Source organism: Phaethon lepturus, unplaced genomic scaffold, assembly GCF_000687285.1.
Source record: "Phaethon lepturus isolate BGI_N335 unplaced genomic scaffold, ASM68728v1 scaffold14503, whole genome shotgun sequence".
In the NCBI taxonomy this organism is placed as follows: domain Eukaryota; kingdom Metazoa; phylum Chordata; class Aves; order Phaethontiformes; family Phaethontidae; genus Phaethon; species Phaethon lepturus.
The window spans coordinates 21,427-36,599 of NW_010531318.1; the positions used below are offsets into that span (position 1 = coordinate 21,427).

Below are 15,173 nucleotides of genomic sequence, written 5' to 3' on the forward strand. Positions count from 1 at the left end.
AGCCTCCAGGTGACGCAGCTCCTCTGCTGCAGCTCTGCGTGTCACGTGTGGGCTGGATAATTGAAGATAAGGCTCCCCGCACAGAGGGCTTTGCTCAGGGGATGTTTTACTTGCAGCTGTCATAGCAGAGTGGGTATCTGGGCAAAGTGTGTTCAGCCTAGCTTGAAACCTTCATGTGTTTAGTTAGTAACAAGCATGGGCCCCGTTTGCTATGAAAAAAAATGTAGCAGAGATGCTGCTGACTAAAATCTCCATGAGAAACATGGCTGAGTCATGCAGAAAGCTGTAGCTCTTGGCCTTGCTCTCCATCACAGAGAGGCACCCAGCACGTGGGGCAATGTACCTGGGTTACCTGCACGTTGGGCTATCAGTGACGTCCTCCTTCCAAGACCTCAGGCAATCCCAAACGATCTGTCTTTCACTATTTTAAGCCCAACATTCAATTCTAGTACATGGGGAAATGGACCATGACTGTTTGTATTTAAAAGTAAAGCAAAATTCACATCAGGCTACATCAACCAAAAACCTCTAAAGGGGGCCAAGATGTCTCCAACCCCTGAAGAGAGGGATTGCAGTTTCACTCCAGCTGGCCAGGCAAGTGTGTGGCCTATAAAAAAAATCACTTTTGTTTATACGGGTGGGATGGATAAACTCTGCTATAAGGATACGAAAATGTAATAAAGGAGGGCCACACAGTTTATATGTTATTAGTTGCTTGGGTTGTCTTCTGCCAGTAGAAGATCTGCAAAAGGTGGTGAAAACTTATTGGGGCGATATGAAGAAGGACATGTAAAACACAGCTGTTAAGATGTTCATATCCCCAGGACGCTGTGCTATTCTTTGGGGAGGTACTGGCACATGTCTGCTAGCTGGAGAGCTCTGTATCACACCTCCAACTGTACAGAGCTCTTGTCATCTCATTAGCACCCTCTGCAGAGGACACGCATGTTCCCAAATACACATATTGCCCGTTTCCACACCACTCCCACCAGCCTTCACCCAGCTGTTAACAACACAGGCTTCCCCAGCTCTGGTTTCGCATGGAAGTCTCGCCAGCCCTTGCGCCAGCAGCGAGGGATGGGTGAGAGCCGCCGCAACCAAACGCTAAAAGGCACTTCATCTTTATTGGAGCCATCCAGTGCCAATTCACTCACAGCAGCTCAGTGCATTACGAAGAATCATCTGTCTAACCTGCTGCAGATTTAAGGCAATTTTAGCTACATTACTGTTATTGCCAAGACCTCTGGGCAATAGAAATATTTATAAGTGCAGGCATGGGTAGGAAAGCGTAATGAAATCCCTCAGATAAATGCTTCAGTGTCCTGGAAAAGGAATAGCTGCAGTCAGCTTGTCTGGGTACTTCTCAATTTTTTTCAGGCTTATGTTCATGTTCGTATAAATTAGGGATAGAAAAGAGCTCTTGGGTCACCCAGTTTGTCACTTTAGAAATTGTTTCCCTCTGGTACAAGGGCTTCTTGAAAGTAGCAGGTGAGTATCAGCCTTACAAACTGTAAACAGGGCATTTACTGAAGATAAATATTGGTTTATTTTGTTAACAGACTGTTTAGCTTAGAGTTGCTCAGCCTGCAAAGGAGCAGAGCGAGAGACTTCTATGAAGCTTTGTAAGTAATAGTGATTGTAATGAAAACTGATCATAGGATCATGGGATAATTCAAGCTGGAAGGGTCACACCTTTTCCTTCAATAGAAGTGGAAATCAATCCAGTCCAGGCACAAAAGCACATTCTCTTTCTCACAGTGAGACAGGCTGTCTTGGTATCCGGTACCACAGAAAGACAAACAACAAGAGAGAGGAGTTTTTCAAAGAGCAAACATAATCCTTAATAACTAGAAATGGACTGGGACCAAAACACCCCGTCCAAATGCCTCTGGGAGTGCAGGGAAAGCAATGCCTGGATGAAAACTGAGAGGTTCAAGCCAATCCCTATTGCTAACATCTGCAGCTATGCAGGCTCAGATAATGGTGTGAGGATAATCACATTCATGCTGCAGGGTGTAATCTGAGCAGAGGTTGGTAAAGAAATGTTTTTTTCTCCATATCCTGGCACTGCACAGCTGTAGGAGGCTAACTGCATTGCCAGGGGTGAGATAGCATCATTATGTATAGTCTATATTACGGTAGTGCCCACAGTTTGCAGAGCTCTCTCCCAAACTTCTCAGCAGACTTGGGTAACTCACTCACAAGGAGAAGTTTGCACGAAGGAGGAACCTCAACAGCAGAGTGGTCATGGTGGTGCTTGGTAGACTCCCTGGATTTGGCTTCCCTTCTACTTAGCAAGGGTTGGATTTCTATCTCCAAGTCCACAGCAGGTCTGCCAGAGTATTTTGGGGACAAACCTAGAAGATGCACTTGCTCTAAACAGAGTAGTATTGAGCCTGAGGCAGCACTTGCACTGGAGCAAGGCTTTCTTCTTAGCACCATTGATGCTAAGAGGAAGGCAAGGTAGCTGCATTTCTAGCCAGTGTAATATCTTCTTCAAGAAGCATATGTTAGTTTTTCCCCTTTTTCTGCTTTCTGCTGATTGCTACGGATGAGCAGTTCCTACACATCCTTGTGCCTATATACAGCAGCCAAGCACAGCGTAAGATCATTCATGCAATGTTACGCAAACCTATCCTGGTTCCTATCAAAGATGGATCCTGTTTGCAAATCCAAATTCCCCAAATTCAGGAGGGGAGTGTGGGATGGTCGGTTTTGGCTCCTTTCTAACATCATTTGCCTGCACTTACTAACTTAGGTGTTGGGCTCCGACTTGCAATCGGGTCACCGTATTTAGCTGAGCTGCAGCAACTGTCTATCACCACGGCAAATGCAAAGTTATGTGCTGCGTCTTAGCGAAAGAAGATTAAGCAAAATTGCTTTGCCTTCTAGTTGGGATGGGCTAAGGGCAGGCACTTGGGCAGGTGCCAGGAGGAAGGTGATGTGCTGAAACCCAACTGTGAGTCTTTATTGTTCTAGTTACAAACAGAGTGATAATATATACCACAGGCTGCCTGGAGCGACTCCAGGTGCCTTGTATGGGCTTGTTTTTCCCGGGGAGGAGGAATCCCTGTCAAATCTGCATCTGAGGTGTCCTGCCAACAACACAGTAGCTGGTGATTGCAGGACAGAAAAGCTCAAGTCCAATAAAGTGCACTCATAAACTTTTAATTTAAGGATGTTGGCAAGGCATGAGTTGAAGCGTAGACAGGGGATCAAGACGCAACAGTGCTGTAAAGCAGCAGGAAACCTCCTCGGTCTTTCAATCCCCCCAGGTTTGAGCGAGGCCAAGAGGACAGTTTCATTATGGAGATCGCCGATATTGCACCCCTCAGGAAGATGAGGATTCGGACGGACGGGAAGGGGACTCGCCCGCACTGGTTCCTGGAAAGGGTAATGCACCTCACATTGCATGTCTCTGTGCAACCTGCTTCTGTTGAAAGCCCTTGAGAAAGAGGGGGAAGGCAGCAAGTAACTCGTTTTTATTAATTTCCTGCCGCTTTCCATTTGGTTTCTCATGTTTTTTTTCCTGCAGGAATTGAGTCAAAAAAGAAGAGAGCAAGGGCAAAAGCTGTGCTGTACAGCTTTACCACAATCTCTGCTGTTAGATCTCGCTCTCCATCCCTGCAAAAGAGCCTTGTCTTGCCACCCTGGCCACCTGCAATATTTTCTGAGTACCCTCAGCTCCTGCAGACCCCAGCCATACTCTGACCCTGTGGGAGAGTGGATCTCCCTCTACCAGGCAGGGACAGCTAGTGGGGGCCTGGGCCGGGTGGGACATTTCCAAATAATCCATCCTTTCAGATGAGGTATCACATCTCTCCCCTTCCCTTCTCCCTCTAGCACACAGGCAGATTTCTTTCTTTTCTTCTTCATACAATTAAGGTGTCGTTTTCTTCTTGCATTTTGAATACAGCATGCAAAACGGCTCCCACTGCCTCTGTTGATTGTATTTTTCCCTGGTGTCCTATCTCACAAAAAAGCACAGTCTGTCTGCTAATCTTTTCTACCAAACCACCAGCCCCATGTAAACTTCACTTATATTTGGGCAGTAAAACTTAGTTGGCTTGTTATGGGTCCCTGTAATCATATTTCTAAGATAGAGGTGGAGTGATGTGCTGATTCCACACCATCAGATGTCATTAAAGGAGGAACACCTCTCTGCCATGTTTATTTAGCATGTTTTTTTCTGGAGTAGAGATCCTGCTGGATTTCTGTATCTTGACTTTTTAATGAGAATAGTTTAAGACCCAATAGCTTAACTCATGGTCAGAAACAATAGTGCAGGATTTTTTTATTGGGTCCTTTACCCTTTTTGACTGGTCTGAAGCTGTCCTCCTTCATTTGTCCATAAATAATGCATTTCTAAACACTGGTCCTAGGTGGCCACCAGTTTCCAGTGAAGTGATGAACTGCTCTACACCTCCATTAGCATGGTCTAAAAAGCATTTCTGTACCTTTTGTACTGTAGCATTGTCACTTCTAAGTTTTTTCTCAGCAACTCTTTTGCAGCTCTCCAAAGCATTAGACTTCCAGCATATATCTTCCGAATGTATGCCACAGACCCAATTTTTCTCCTGTGCCTAAGGAATAACTCAATCTGTTCTCTGATTTGATTCAGTTATCTTGGTCAAACTCCCTTTGCCAGTTTCCCAATACCTTCTTGAGTTTTATAAATCATATTCATATAAAATGAAATCAAATAAAGCTTATTCATCCAGAGACATTCCAGATCTTGCAGTCGTGAGCTAGCAGTAGCTCAAAGGCAAGGGACAGTGGCATCTTTCGTGGCAAGTAACACCTTTACGTGTTCCCGGTGCCAGCCCTGTCCAGTCATCCAGCCTGCTGGACTGTCCCACCCAAAGCAAGGCTTTCCTAGAGAAGTAGACAAAAATGACTCTCATGTGGACCCATCTGATGGGCTTATAGCCCTCTTATATCTCTACAGAAGCAACAGGCAGACCATGCACGCAACTCTTTGAGATGAGGATTTTAGAAGCTTTTGAAAATTGTACCTGTAATTACTATTTTTCTTAAAGAAACAGAGCATGGAGGATATTCTAGCTCCAGTGATAGGTAAAGAACTTTATTTATTAGTTTTCTTTCTCACCTTTCCTGCAAAAGTTAATATAGCATTTGCATTCCCAGGCAGAGAGTGAGGACAGGAGTGCTCTGGAAAAGGGGAGGAAGGATTTGTGTTCTCTGATTTGTATTCCAGCCTTGAAAACTTATGTAGCCTGGTGTGACATGAAAACTGATCTGAGCCCATTTCCATTTCTGTCAAAAATGCATATTAAAACTGCATAATGAAATACTTGTGGGGGTAGTGCTAAACTCTCAGACAGATGGTTCACAGTTAGTGCTAACTAGCACAGTGAAATGAGAAGCTAGATTAAGCCATCAACCTCGTAATTAACCATTTGTTGCTCCATTTATCTACAGGATATTCTCAGTTTTCTTGTTCTATTAAAATAACAATAAATGATCTTTTTAATTCTCTTTGGTCTCTTTGTAAAATGTTGCTGGTCATAATTTATACTGCTTTTAGTTTACCAGAAATAGAAGTGCATAAATACCAATTAAAATGCATGAATTATCAATGATGTTGTACACAGCCAAAAGATTCAATTTACAAGCAGGGAAGTAGTCTTTTTTTTTTTTTTTTTCCTTTCTGTCTAGATAAAATACATTGAAATTTCATTCAGAATCTCAGCAAAGTAATGAACTTGGTGCCAAAGATTCAAACTGCACCAAAAGTGGCAATAAGATTTAAACACTTAAACTTAATCCTCTAGAGGGAACAAAATTTGATTAGTGATGTGTTGGGTGAGAACGAATATTATTGATTCTTGCTATGCACAGAAGGACATACCAAAAACTCTCTAAAGCTGAGCAACACTTTCTGATCTCACCACTGCTGAGAGAGACACAGAGTTTGGATATCTTCCTCTGATCTAATGCTGAATCTCATGCTCTTCCACATCAGGCTACCACAACGCTGCTTTGTGTTTCTGAAAAATCAGAGAATAAAAACATAGAATCATAGAACCACAGAATGGTTCGGCTTGGAAGGGACCTTTCAAGGCCATCTAGTCCAACCCCCTGCAGTGAGCAGGGACATCTGCAACCAGAGCAGGGTGCTCAGAGCCCCGTCCAGCCTGACCTGGGATGTTTCCAGGGATGGGGCATCCACCACCTCCCTGGGCAACCTGGGCCAGGGGTTCACCACCCTCATTGTCAAAAATTTGTGGCTTCTAATTAGGAAACTTATCTCAATGCATGCTTTGGAAACCTCCTCCTGGGACAGAGAGTTCCTCAGTCCATGTGGTGATTTCACCTGCTGCCCAGTGTCTTAGTTATGAAGTTGAAAAGCTAGAAGTAAGAAAGAATGAGAGCTCTCTGAGTGAAATAACAGGAGTTGTAAGACTATTGAATTCTGCAGTGTTGCTTCCTTCAGAATTTTAATGTTACTTTGTGCTGTCAAAGCCAGGCAGATAAGAAGCTGTCTTAATGAAGCACTAATTGCATTGCATTCAAACGTCACAAATTATCGTGAATGTGGGACTTGGGCTTTATTCAGTTCTTTTTCCTTTATATAAAGGTGATTAAGAGAATTTGAGACAATTCATTATAGCTGAAGCTGACTGTTCTTTGCAACAGAGCAAAGTCTTTTTGTTTTACAATCAGAGGATACTGTTTTTAAGCGAAGACCAATGACATGCAACAGGACCAAAAAAACATGCAATTGAGTCTTGAAAGATGAAATCCAAGATCTATGTATTTTTTTGTTAGTGAGGTGTGAGCCCCTGTGGACCATGTTTCACACTGTAGCTGGGAGAAGGCTGGGTTGAGGTAAAACAAATGATCAGACATGTCAAACCTTTCTGTTACAGCACACAATTAATTTCAAGTTGCTGTCAGCTACGATATTTGCTCAGCTGCAAAGCAAATTATTAACATTTTATTCATCCATATCACTCCCACTTCTTTTTCATTTCTATAGGTGTTCTACAGCCCAATTAAAACCTATGCATAATTAGTGATAATGTTTGAGCTTAAAAGCATGCAGGATGTCCGCAGCAAGTTCTAGGTATTGTAAAAAATAGTTTAGATGCAATGTAAAACAGCGTTCTCATTGCCAAGTGGTAGCTAACTTTTCTGAGAGGAACAGATAGAAAATAAAAACAGCTTCAGCTCAGCTTCCTGAGATGACTTTCTTGACCCTCATGATCCAAATCAAAATCCTGCATCATCCCGTCTGCGTGCAACACCCACAAACACCTCCTTGTAGGATGGGATTCATTTTGTGCTATTTTAGTCATTGAAAAAGCGATGTTCATCTTTCACCTCCTCTACCAAACTGTTCAGACCTTTTCTGTAGCCAGCAGAGAGACAGACCTGAGAGAGGGAGAGATGCCTTTAACGGCCATTTACGTGCCCCCAGCTTGGACGACACTGCCTGGGTGGGATGTATTGCTTCTCTGGTGATACCTAGCTCTGACCACTGACCATAGGGAGGGCCAGCACGATGTGCTTGGGCTGGATGCCCGGCGTTTAGGTGGTTCGTGCTAGGTAAGGTAGGCAACGTACTCATGTTGTGACCGAGGAATCAGCCTGCCACAGGTTTTCTGCTGCCTCTGCGTTCCTTGCTGTGATCTCTCCTGAGCAAACAAAGCTCGCAAAACGAATCCCTTGCTCCTGTCCGCTCCTCTCCAGAGCAGCACCCCAGAATGAGATAGCAGAGGCTGCTCTCTCCGTCTGTGCTAACTGCTTACATGAAGCTGCGTGTGGCTGAAATCGCTCATCCCGGGTGAGGGGCTGGGGATGGAAAGAGAAGGCATTTTGCTCCAGTAGTTTTAGTAGCCAGACAGCTTTCCTCAGACAGCATCTGGAGCGTTGGGCACAGGCTGGTTATTTGTGAGAGGTCTGATCTCTCTGTCTGTGAGTGCCCTCCAGCTGGCAACTCTAATCTGCTTCTACCCCCCACTGCTTTCCTGACATTTCCCTGCAAGCTTTGCCCAGGACATTTTGCTACTAACAGCCTTGCTGTCATTCCTAAGCACGGAAAAGGTAGAACTGGCTGAACCTTTTCCAGCAAAGAGTTTATGCACCAAGGGGAGGAAAAAAAGGCATTTTCAGTCCACTTGAGATTATTCACAATTCAAATTTGCAAATTTTAGACAAAGAAAAGTTTCTAGGTTGGAATCCTAAGAGGATATAGACATTGTTCACGCATCCTTGAGAGAGGAGCCTTCCTTCTGGTCTGTGCCCCAGCAGAGAGAGGGCACCAGCTGGGGTGGTGGAGACCTGATTTCTGCTTGGCTCAAAGCAAAGATTTGATTCAGCATCTCTTGACTCATAGAACAGTTTTTGACCACAAAATAATAGTGTCACTGGCTGTGAATAAGCAGCTTTTTAGAAAAGTGGGACAGCTTCAACAGCCCGAAATGTCCTGTACCTCTGGGATGAAGGTGCTGTGTTACAGATCCCTGTTTAGCATCAGGCAGAGAGAAAACCGCAGATGAGTGTCCTACCCATGGAACCACACAATGCACAAATAGCACAGCTACACTTCAGCTTTGGTGTAGCTACTGCCCTCTTTAAAATAATTTTTTATAACCTTTGAGCAACGTTCTTCTTTTGAACTGCTAAAGGCTCTGGCAAAGCTTGGTTGGGGTCAACAGAAGTGCATGGACTGGGACACATGCAGTTTGAGGACTGAATGTGAGCACATTTTATCTCAAGATAAGTTTTATAAGTTTCTTAGGCTGATATATGAGAGTGCAGCAGAAGGTCACTGAGATAGTCAAAGGGCTGAAGCATATGGCATATTAAGAAAGGCTAAGGTAAATGGAGTTTTTAAGCCTTAAGAAGAAAAGATGTGGGGGGAATAAAATTGCAGTCTTCTGCTGCTTAAAGGGAGGATACAGAGACCATTGATCCAGTATCTTCTCAGAGGTGAACAGTGAAAGGGCATGGGGCAATGGGCACAAGTTGCAACAAGGAAAATCCTGATTGGATAGAAGGGGAAAAAAAAATCTTCTTTCAATTGTGATGCAGTCCTAGCATGGAGGCCCAGAGTGCTGGGGGAATCTCGACCCTTGAAGCTCCTTGGAGCAGGAGGTGGGATTAGACGCCTCCAGGTGTCCCTTTTAACTTAACATTTTCCACAATTCCATGATTTGTTTCTTCCTAATGTCACATCACACTTCTCTGAGTCATCTGGGCTCACGTTTCCATGGCCTTTGCAGAGATGTGCCTTGCAAGACACTGTTTCTTGATGCCCTGCTTCACTCAGGTATGGTCTTTGTTTCTGTTAGAAGGTAACAAAAATTGTAATTTGCAGCCCTGTCTCCTCCCTTCCCTCCAACTCCCCCAACTGAGTGAGAATTTACTGCTAGGTTTTTGTTGTAGGCAAATGTAATGTCCTTCTCCCACTAGACTGATGCTCCACCGAGCCCACATTGAAACAGGACACATAAAGATGGGTATTTTATTGGATGTTTGTTGGAGTAGCTCACTGGCTTGTTCTAAATAGGTTCCTATTCTGTTATCACCACAGCATCTGAGCTCCTTCCCGTGACACATTAGACAGTGTGACTAATATCTGTTGCATACTGTTTGTTCTGTCACCTTTTCCCAGAGGGAGAAGAGTGTGAAGCATTAAGTTTTGCTGGCCTAATTTTATCTTGTGCATTGCTTTAACTTGTTTGGGGTTGGTTTGCATATCTCTACAATGATTGCTGTGTGTTTGCACAGAAGAGGCAGGTGAAAGAAAGATACTGTGTACTTCAAGGAGAGGTAGTGAGGGTTTTAATAACTCGCCGTTACTTCTTCTTTGGAGCTAATTCCATACTGGCTTCCAGGAAAGGTCAGAGTCTCTTAAAGATGAGTTTTGTCCATAACTTATGTCACAGGAGCAAATTTCTTCCTATGCTTTACCCCATGCATGAAAACGTCCAATATTATGAAGACCATTTCTCAGGACAAGTCACCACAGCAAATACTGTCCATAAGAGAGAGCTCCATTTATCCCAGAAGAGCTCAGCACAGGTTTTGAAGCTATGACCAAGCTCCACCCATGTGTTACCACACTGTGCACTTTATAAGTTTAATCTTTGCCCTCATTCAAATGGTAGCTGAAGTTTAGCTGAATTTTTTTCCCTTATATTGGTTCTTCACAGATCACCCTGAAGAACCTGACTAATCAAGAAGTGGCCATATTTACTTATGGTGAATGGCTGTCAAAGATGAAAAATGCCAAGGGAAGTCTTGTGTGTGAGATGCCAGCGGTCATAAATGATGAGCAGATGATGGAGGACACAACATACACTCTTCAGGTTAAAACCAGTGATGTTGGAGGTATGTCTGTGGTGGATATTTTATGACTTTTCTAGTATGAAGTTTCATTTTTAGCAATGGAATACCTCCTGCTTAATTTGAAATTACGTTTGAAAAAAGCATAATTTAGCCCTCCTATGATGGAACATTGCCATTTTGGCTGTCTGTTCATCATGACAGTGTTATTCTGTGGGCTTCATCCTCATCTGAGCTCCAGGCATAAAATATTTAGACACAAGGCCTAGATTTTACTGCTTGTTGCTTCCTCTGAAGACACCATAACAGAAGCTATTGCCAGACCACGTTGCAATGGTCAGGAGCCCCCTTCTTCTTTTTGGTCAACTCAGACCCATCCACATAGGATGGAAAAAAAAGGCTATGGTCAAAGCTGGTGGGCTGCAGGTTTCCAGTCAGCACTATCTGCTTTGGCCAAAGAGACGAGCAAATAATTCCCCCCCCTTTTCAAAGTGTTTTGAGACCTTTTATCTCAGGCCGTGAAAAAACATTCCTAAATGAACACCAGATAGAAGAGGTGGAACAGAGTATAAAGAAAGCTGCAGAGCTTCAAAAGCCAAGAAATGGGATTTCTATGTCATTTCCTGGGATCCCTGCCTCTTTTCATGAGAACTTCTGTCAGGCTGCTGAATGAAAGTTGCAACCACATACAAACTGCCTCATGCCAAAATGGGGCAAGTTAGACATCATCTTGCAGACACCTTGTTTGAAAGGTTGACCGTCAGATGGGATTCTGCCACACCAGTGCACATAATCCTGATCCTGATCCTGCTCCTGATCTCTACTTCTCTTTCTTTCTTTTTTCTTTTTTTTTTTTTTTTCCTGGATTTACCAGCGGTAATTTATGCAACTTCTGAGGTTTGATCTGAGAATATAAAAATTCCCCTGGCAGAGCATCTTCATGCCACCTCACCCTTTTTTATCTATCTGCTCTGCCTGCTGCTTGTCTGAAAAACATGTAGTGAAATACAAAAAACAAAAGCGAGAGAGGAAGATTTGTTTATGTATCTGGCAATCCATCTGGTATAATGGTAGATCTTTCTGTGACCTTTTTGTGAAATCCAGCCCTAACTCACAAAGGCAAAGGAAGTAGAAACGAGAGGAGAATAGAAGATGACAGCAACAGCAGACAGATCTGTCCTTCCCATTGAATGAGGGATGGCGGGTATTAATGATGAAACACTTTATTTCATTATGAACAGCAAAAACCAGTAGGAAAGTGCAGATTACAGAGAGATTTCAGAGAGTCTGTTTATGATTAGATCACACATAGTGCTGAACTTTACCCAGCTTATCTAAAGAGGGTACAAATCATGAACCACGTCCCCTCTTTGATCATTATGTATTCCACGATTACTCCCGGCTGAACCAATTCAGGAAAAAAAGATGTTTTATCCTTGACAGCTAGTTTAAACATGTTTTATCATCTCCTGCCACACTGACATTGTCTAGGGACAGGAATAGAATCAGATGTGTTTCTTTCTAGGTATAAAGTTTTCCTCTGCAATAGCTTTCAACTTTTCAGTGCACCAGAAGCATTGAAACAAACAAAAAAAGAAAATGTAGGGTAGGATTCATCTCACCAATTTGTAACTCTTAAAAAAAATATACTTGTGGTCTTAGCTCTTTCTAGTCTAGACTGTTTCTGGTCAGTTCATCTGGGAGAGAAGTCTTAAGCAGTGGTCTGGATCATCTTCTGGAGGGTCTCTGTCACTCTGTCTTCGTCAGATTCAGACAGAGCCAGCACAATTAAGTTAGGCTAGGTGGCTAAAGTTAGAGAAAATGAATCCCACAAAAAATGTCCTTCAGCAAACTAGAAAACAGCAGTGATTTTCTCCCCACCATATATACATATTTAACAAAAGTCCCACTTTTTCCTCAAAGAAGCCTTTGAGTTACAGTTTGGCTTTTCAGAAGTCATTCAACTTGGATGATCATATAACATACAGAGGCTGCATCAGGGAAAGACTCCTCTCTTGCAAAGGTCAAATCTCCTCTCTTGCAAAGGTAAAATCCAGAGGCCACCAGAAGTACCTCAGATGGCAGCTCTCAGCGTACACACAGATAAAGGAAGAAGAGGTTGTTATGGCAGACACATCCCAAGTCAGATGGGTAAACTTTGGTTAAAGCCAAAATCTTGATTTACTTTTGATGTTATAAGAGAAGGAACTCACGATCTCATTTTCTTCAAGGTATGACCCACAGACACAGCTGCAATAGAGCCAGACTGTCTGATGGTTCTTTCTGTGGCACAAAAATTTCCTCGCTTGTTATTTTTGATTTATGCAGACTTTCTGTATTCTATATGCAGGCATCATATACATGGTAATGCAATAAAGATGGAGAAAGAATAAATACTGCTTTCTCATTTTCCAAGCATTAACGAAGCAGGAGGAGGTTTTTATCTCTTAAGATTAATTAGTATGTTGTCAGTTCAGCTACAGCCTACAAATTACATAATTTAGGACAGTTGGTGTCAATTCCTAGTGCCTTATCCAAGTCTCTGTTAAGTCAAAAGAAGGACATTCTTTGGCCTCAGAAGGCTGTGACTCAAGCCTACACTTTGTTTAAAAATTATGCAGATGTTCAATAAGAATCATAAAATCATAGACACTTTTGTTGGAAGGGGACTTTGGAGGTTATTTAATCCATCTTCCTGCCCAAAGGACTATTGCTAGCATGAGGTCAAATCAGCTAACACTCTGCCCTTGGACATCTCCAGGGATGGTGATGTCACCACCTCCTCAGGTACCTTATCCAGATCTGTACTATTTTCCTAAGAAATACTTTTTTCCTGATGCCCAACCTGAACCTCCCCAGCAATTTGTGGTTGTGGCTCCTTGGGGTACAGTCTGACATCTCCATAGCACATGACCCTGTCATCATTATCACTGTCCTTCCAGGTGGTCAAGGGGCCCTTGTTCACCTGCCCCAGCTCCTGTCCATCTTGGCAACCAACTGCTGAGCCTTCCTCAGTGTCTTGTCATGATCCAGGGAATTAAACTGGCACCATGGTTGGCTCCAGTATGGGCTCTGCAGTGCTGAGCAAAGGGGGTAAGATCTTCCCTTCAGCTGCTGGCCATGCTCCTTTGGAGGTAGCCAAATGCGTGGTTTGCACTGAACACTGAAAACTTTCTGTTAGCTCAGATTCAACCTGAATATTAATGTTACTGCTGTAACCTCTGGGTCTTCTTCAACTCCCCAGCATGTACACGTGCAGGGTTATTTCACCCCAGATGCAGAACTTTGCATTTCTCCTTGCTGAACTTCATGGGATTTCTGACTTGCTCAGTCCTCAAGTTTCTCAAGGCCCATCTGGGTTGGCATTCTGCCATTCAGCACATCAGTCACTCCCCTGAATTTAATGTTATTCAGAAATCTGCTGAGGATGCACTGTCATTGTTTAGGGTGTTGATGATGGAGTTCAGTGCTGCAGACCCCAGTATCAACTCATGAGCTATTGCACTCATTGCCAGTTGAGTCTGGTGCAACCACAGTACCTTTATCTCTTCATTTGTCAAATTTGTTACAGTTCCTAAATGTGCCCGACAGTTTCCTGGAATTAACAACAACAACAAAAAAATCAGAGACCCAAATAGGTGAAATGTACATTGATTCAGCAATTTCTGTGCTTTTCTTTCCCATCTCCTGTTAATTGCTTGTGAGGGAAATGTCACGGCATGAGGCCTTCATAAGCTTCTTCCTGTGGGGAAGGTTTTGCTAAGAAACAGTTGGGTTTGTGCTTTTTGAGACCTTGCATTAATTGGGAGCCTGCTCCTTGCAAGGAAATGGACTTCAGTTTGCTTTGTTCCTCACCTCAGCAAGCTTTAGGGTCATAAAAGGTACTGCATGTACAGATGAACTGCCTGAATCCCTGATGCTTTCTCTTCCTTCTTAAGTCCTTCACGGGGAACTGCTGAAAATTAGCCCCAGTTTAACATAGACGATTTTTCACGTGGACACCAAATGTTGCTTTGCCTTTTCTCTGTATGACTCTTTTTCTCTTCCTTTTTTTTTTTTTCTTTTAGTGTTTTTTCAATCCTTCTATAGGAAGAGTTGTGATTTCTTCCTAATTTCTGTATTCAAATAATTATCCTAAAGAAGTGGCAGCTTTCTCAAGAAGTTTTCAGTACTCCCAACTTTGTCTCTGCATTGTGTTGTGAATGGAGCTGCGGGAAATACTATCCGTGTGGCCCAGAGTTTACAATACTCTTGTGTAAGAAATGGCTTGGCAGGCAGTTAGATTTTTCAAAGCTGGGCTATCTAACCGAGGGCAGCAGATGCTGAGTTTCTTTGTAAGACAGATTTGGGATTGATGATCTCATTTTCATTTTCCAAAATTTAAGGGCTTTGGTTCGGACACAGCAATGAATGTCAGCCCATCTGGAATCAACCTGCTTTCTATGAATCCGCTTTTTTATTATGACATCAAAAATAAAAAGCAATGATTTTGGTCAAATTATAAATAGTGCCAGGTAAAAATGTTGTAACACCTTCAGCTACAATGTTCATAAGGTCACTGCAGATGGTGGTTTGGCCTCCAAAAGTCAGGAGAATTGACAGCATGGTTCTTTTCTGCGGCAAAACATGCACAGCAGTGGGCATATGAAATTCAATATCAGGTAATAAAGATCATCTTAAAAATTATTCTTTTCCTAAGATATATGTAAAAAGAGGTGGAGCAAACTGCTGTATGAGAAACTGGGACTTCTTCCACTGAATGCAGCATGGATAATATTTTGAGAAGCAGGAATATAGAAGGAAGACCTATGGGAGGGGAAAGTAGGCCACCAGATGCCGTAGTGGTTTGGTTGATG

The 15,173-nt window shown here is 43.0% G+C and overlaps 1 protein-coding gene across 1 annotated transcript in view; it reads left to right on the top strand.

The window, feature by feature from the left end:
* LOC104618815 (lipoxygenase homology domain-containing protein 1-like) overlaps positions 1–15,173 on the top strand; it is a gene marked incomplete at its 5' end in the record, with an annotated part of 54,630 nt that overhangs the window by 20,510 nt on the left and 18,947 nt on the right. The window contains 2 exons of the mRNA XM_010284514.1: positions 3,276–3,393; positions 10,185–10,362. Of these exons, the coding sequence (XP_010282816.1) occupies positions 3,276–3,393; positions 10,185–10,362 (296 nt within the window). The remainder of the gene's footprint in view (positions 1–3,275; positions 3,394–10,184; positions 10,363–15,173) is intronic.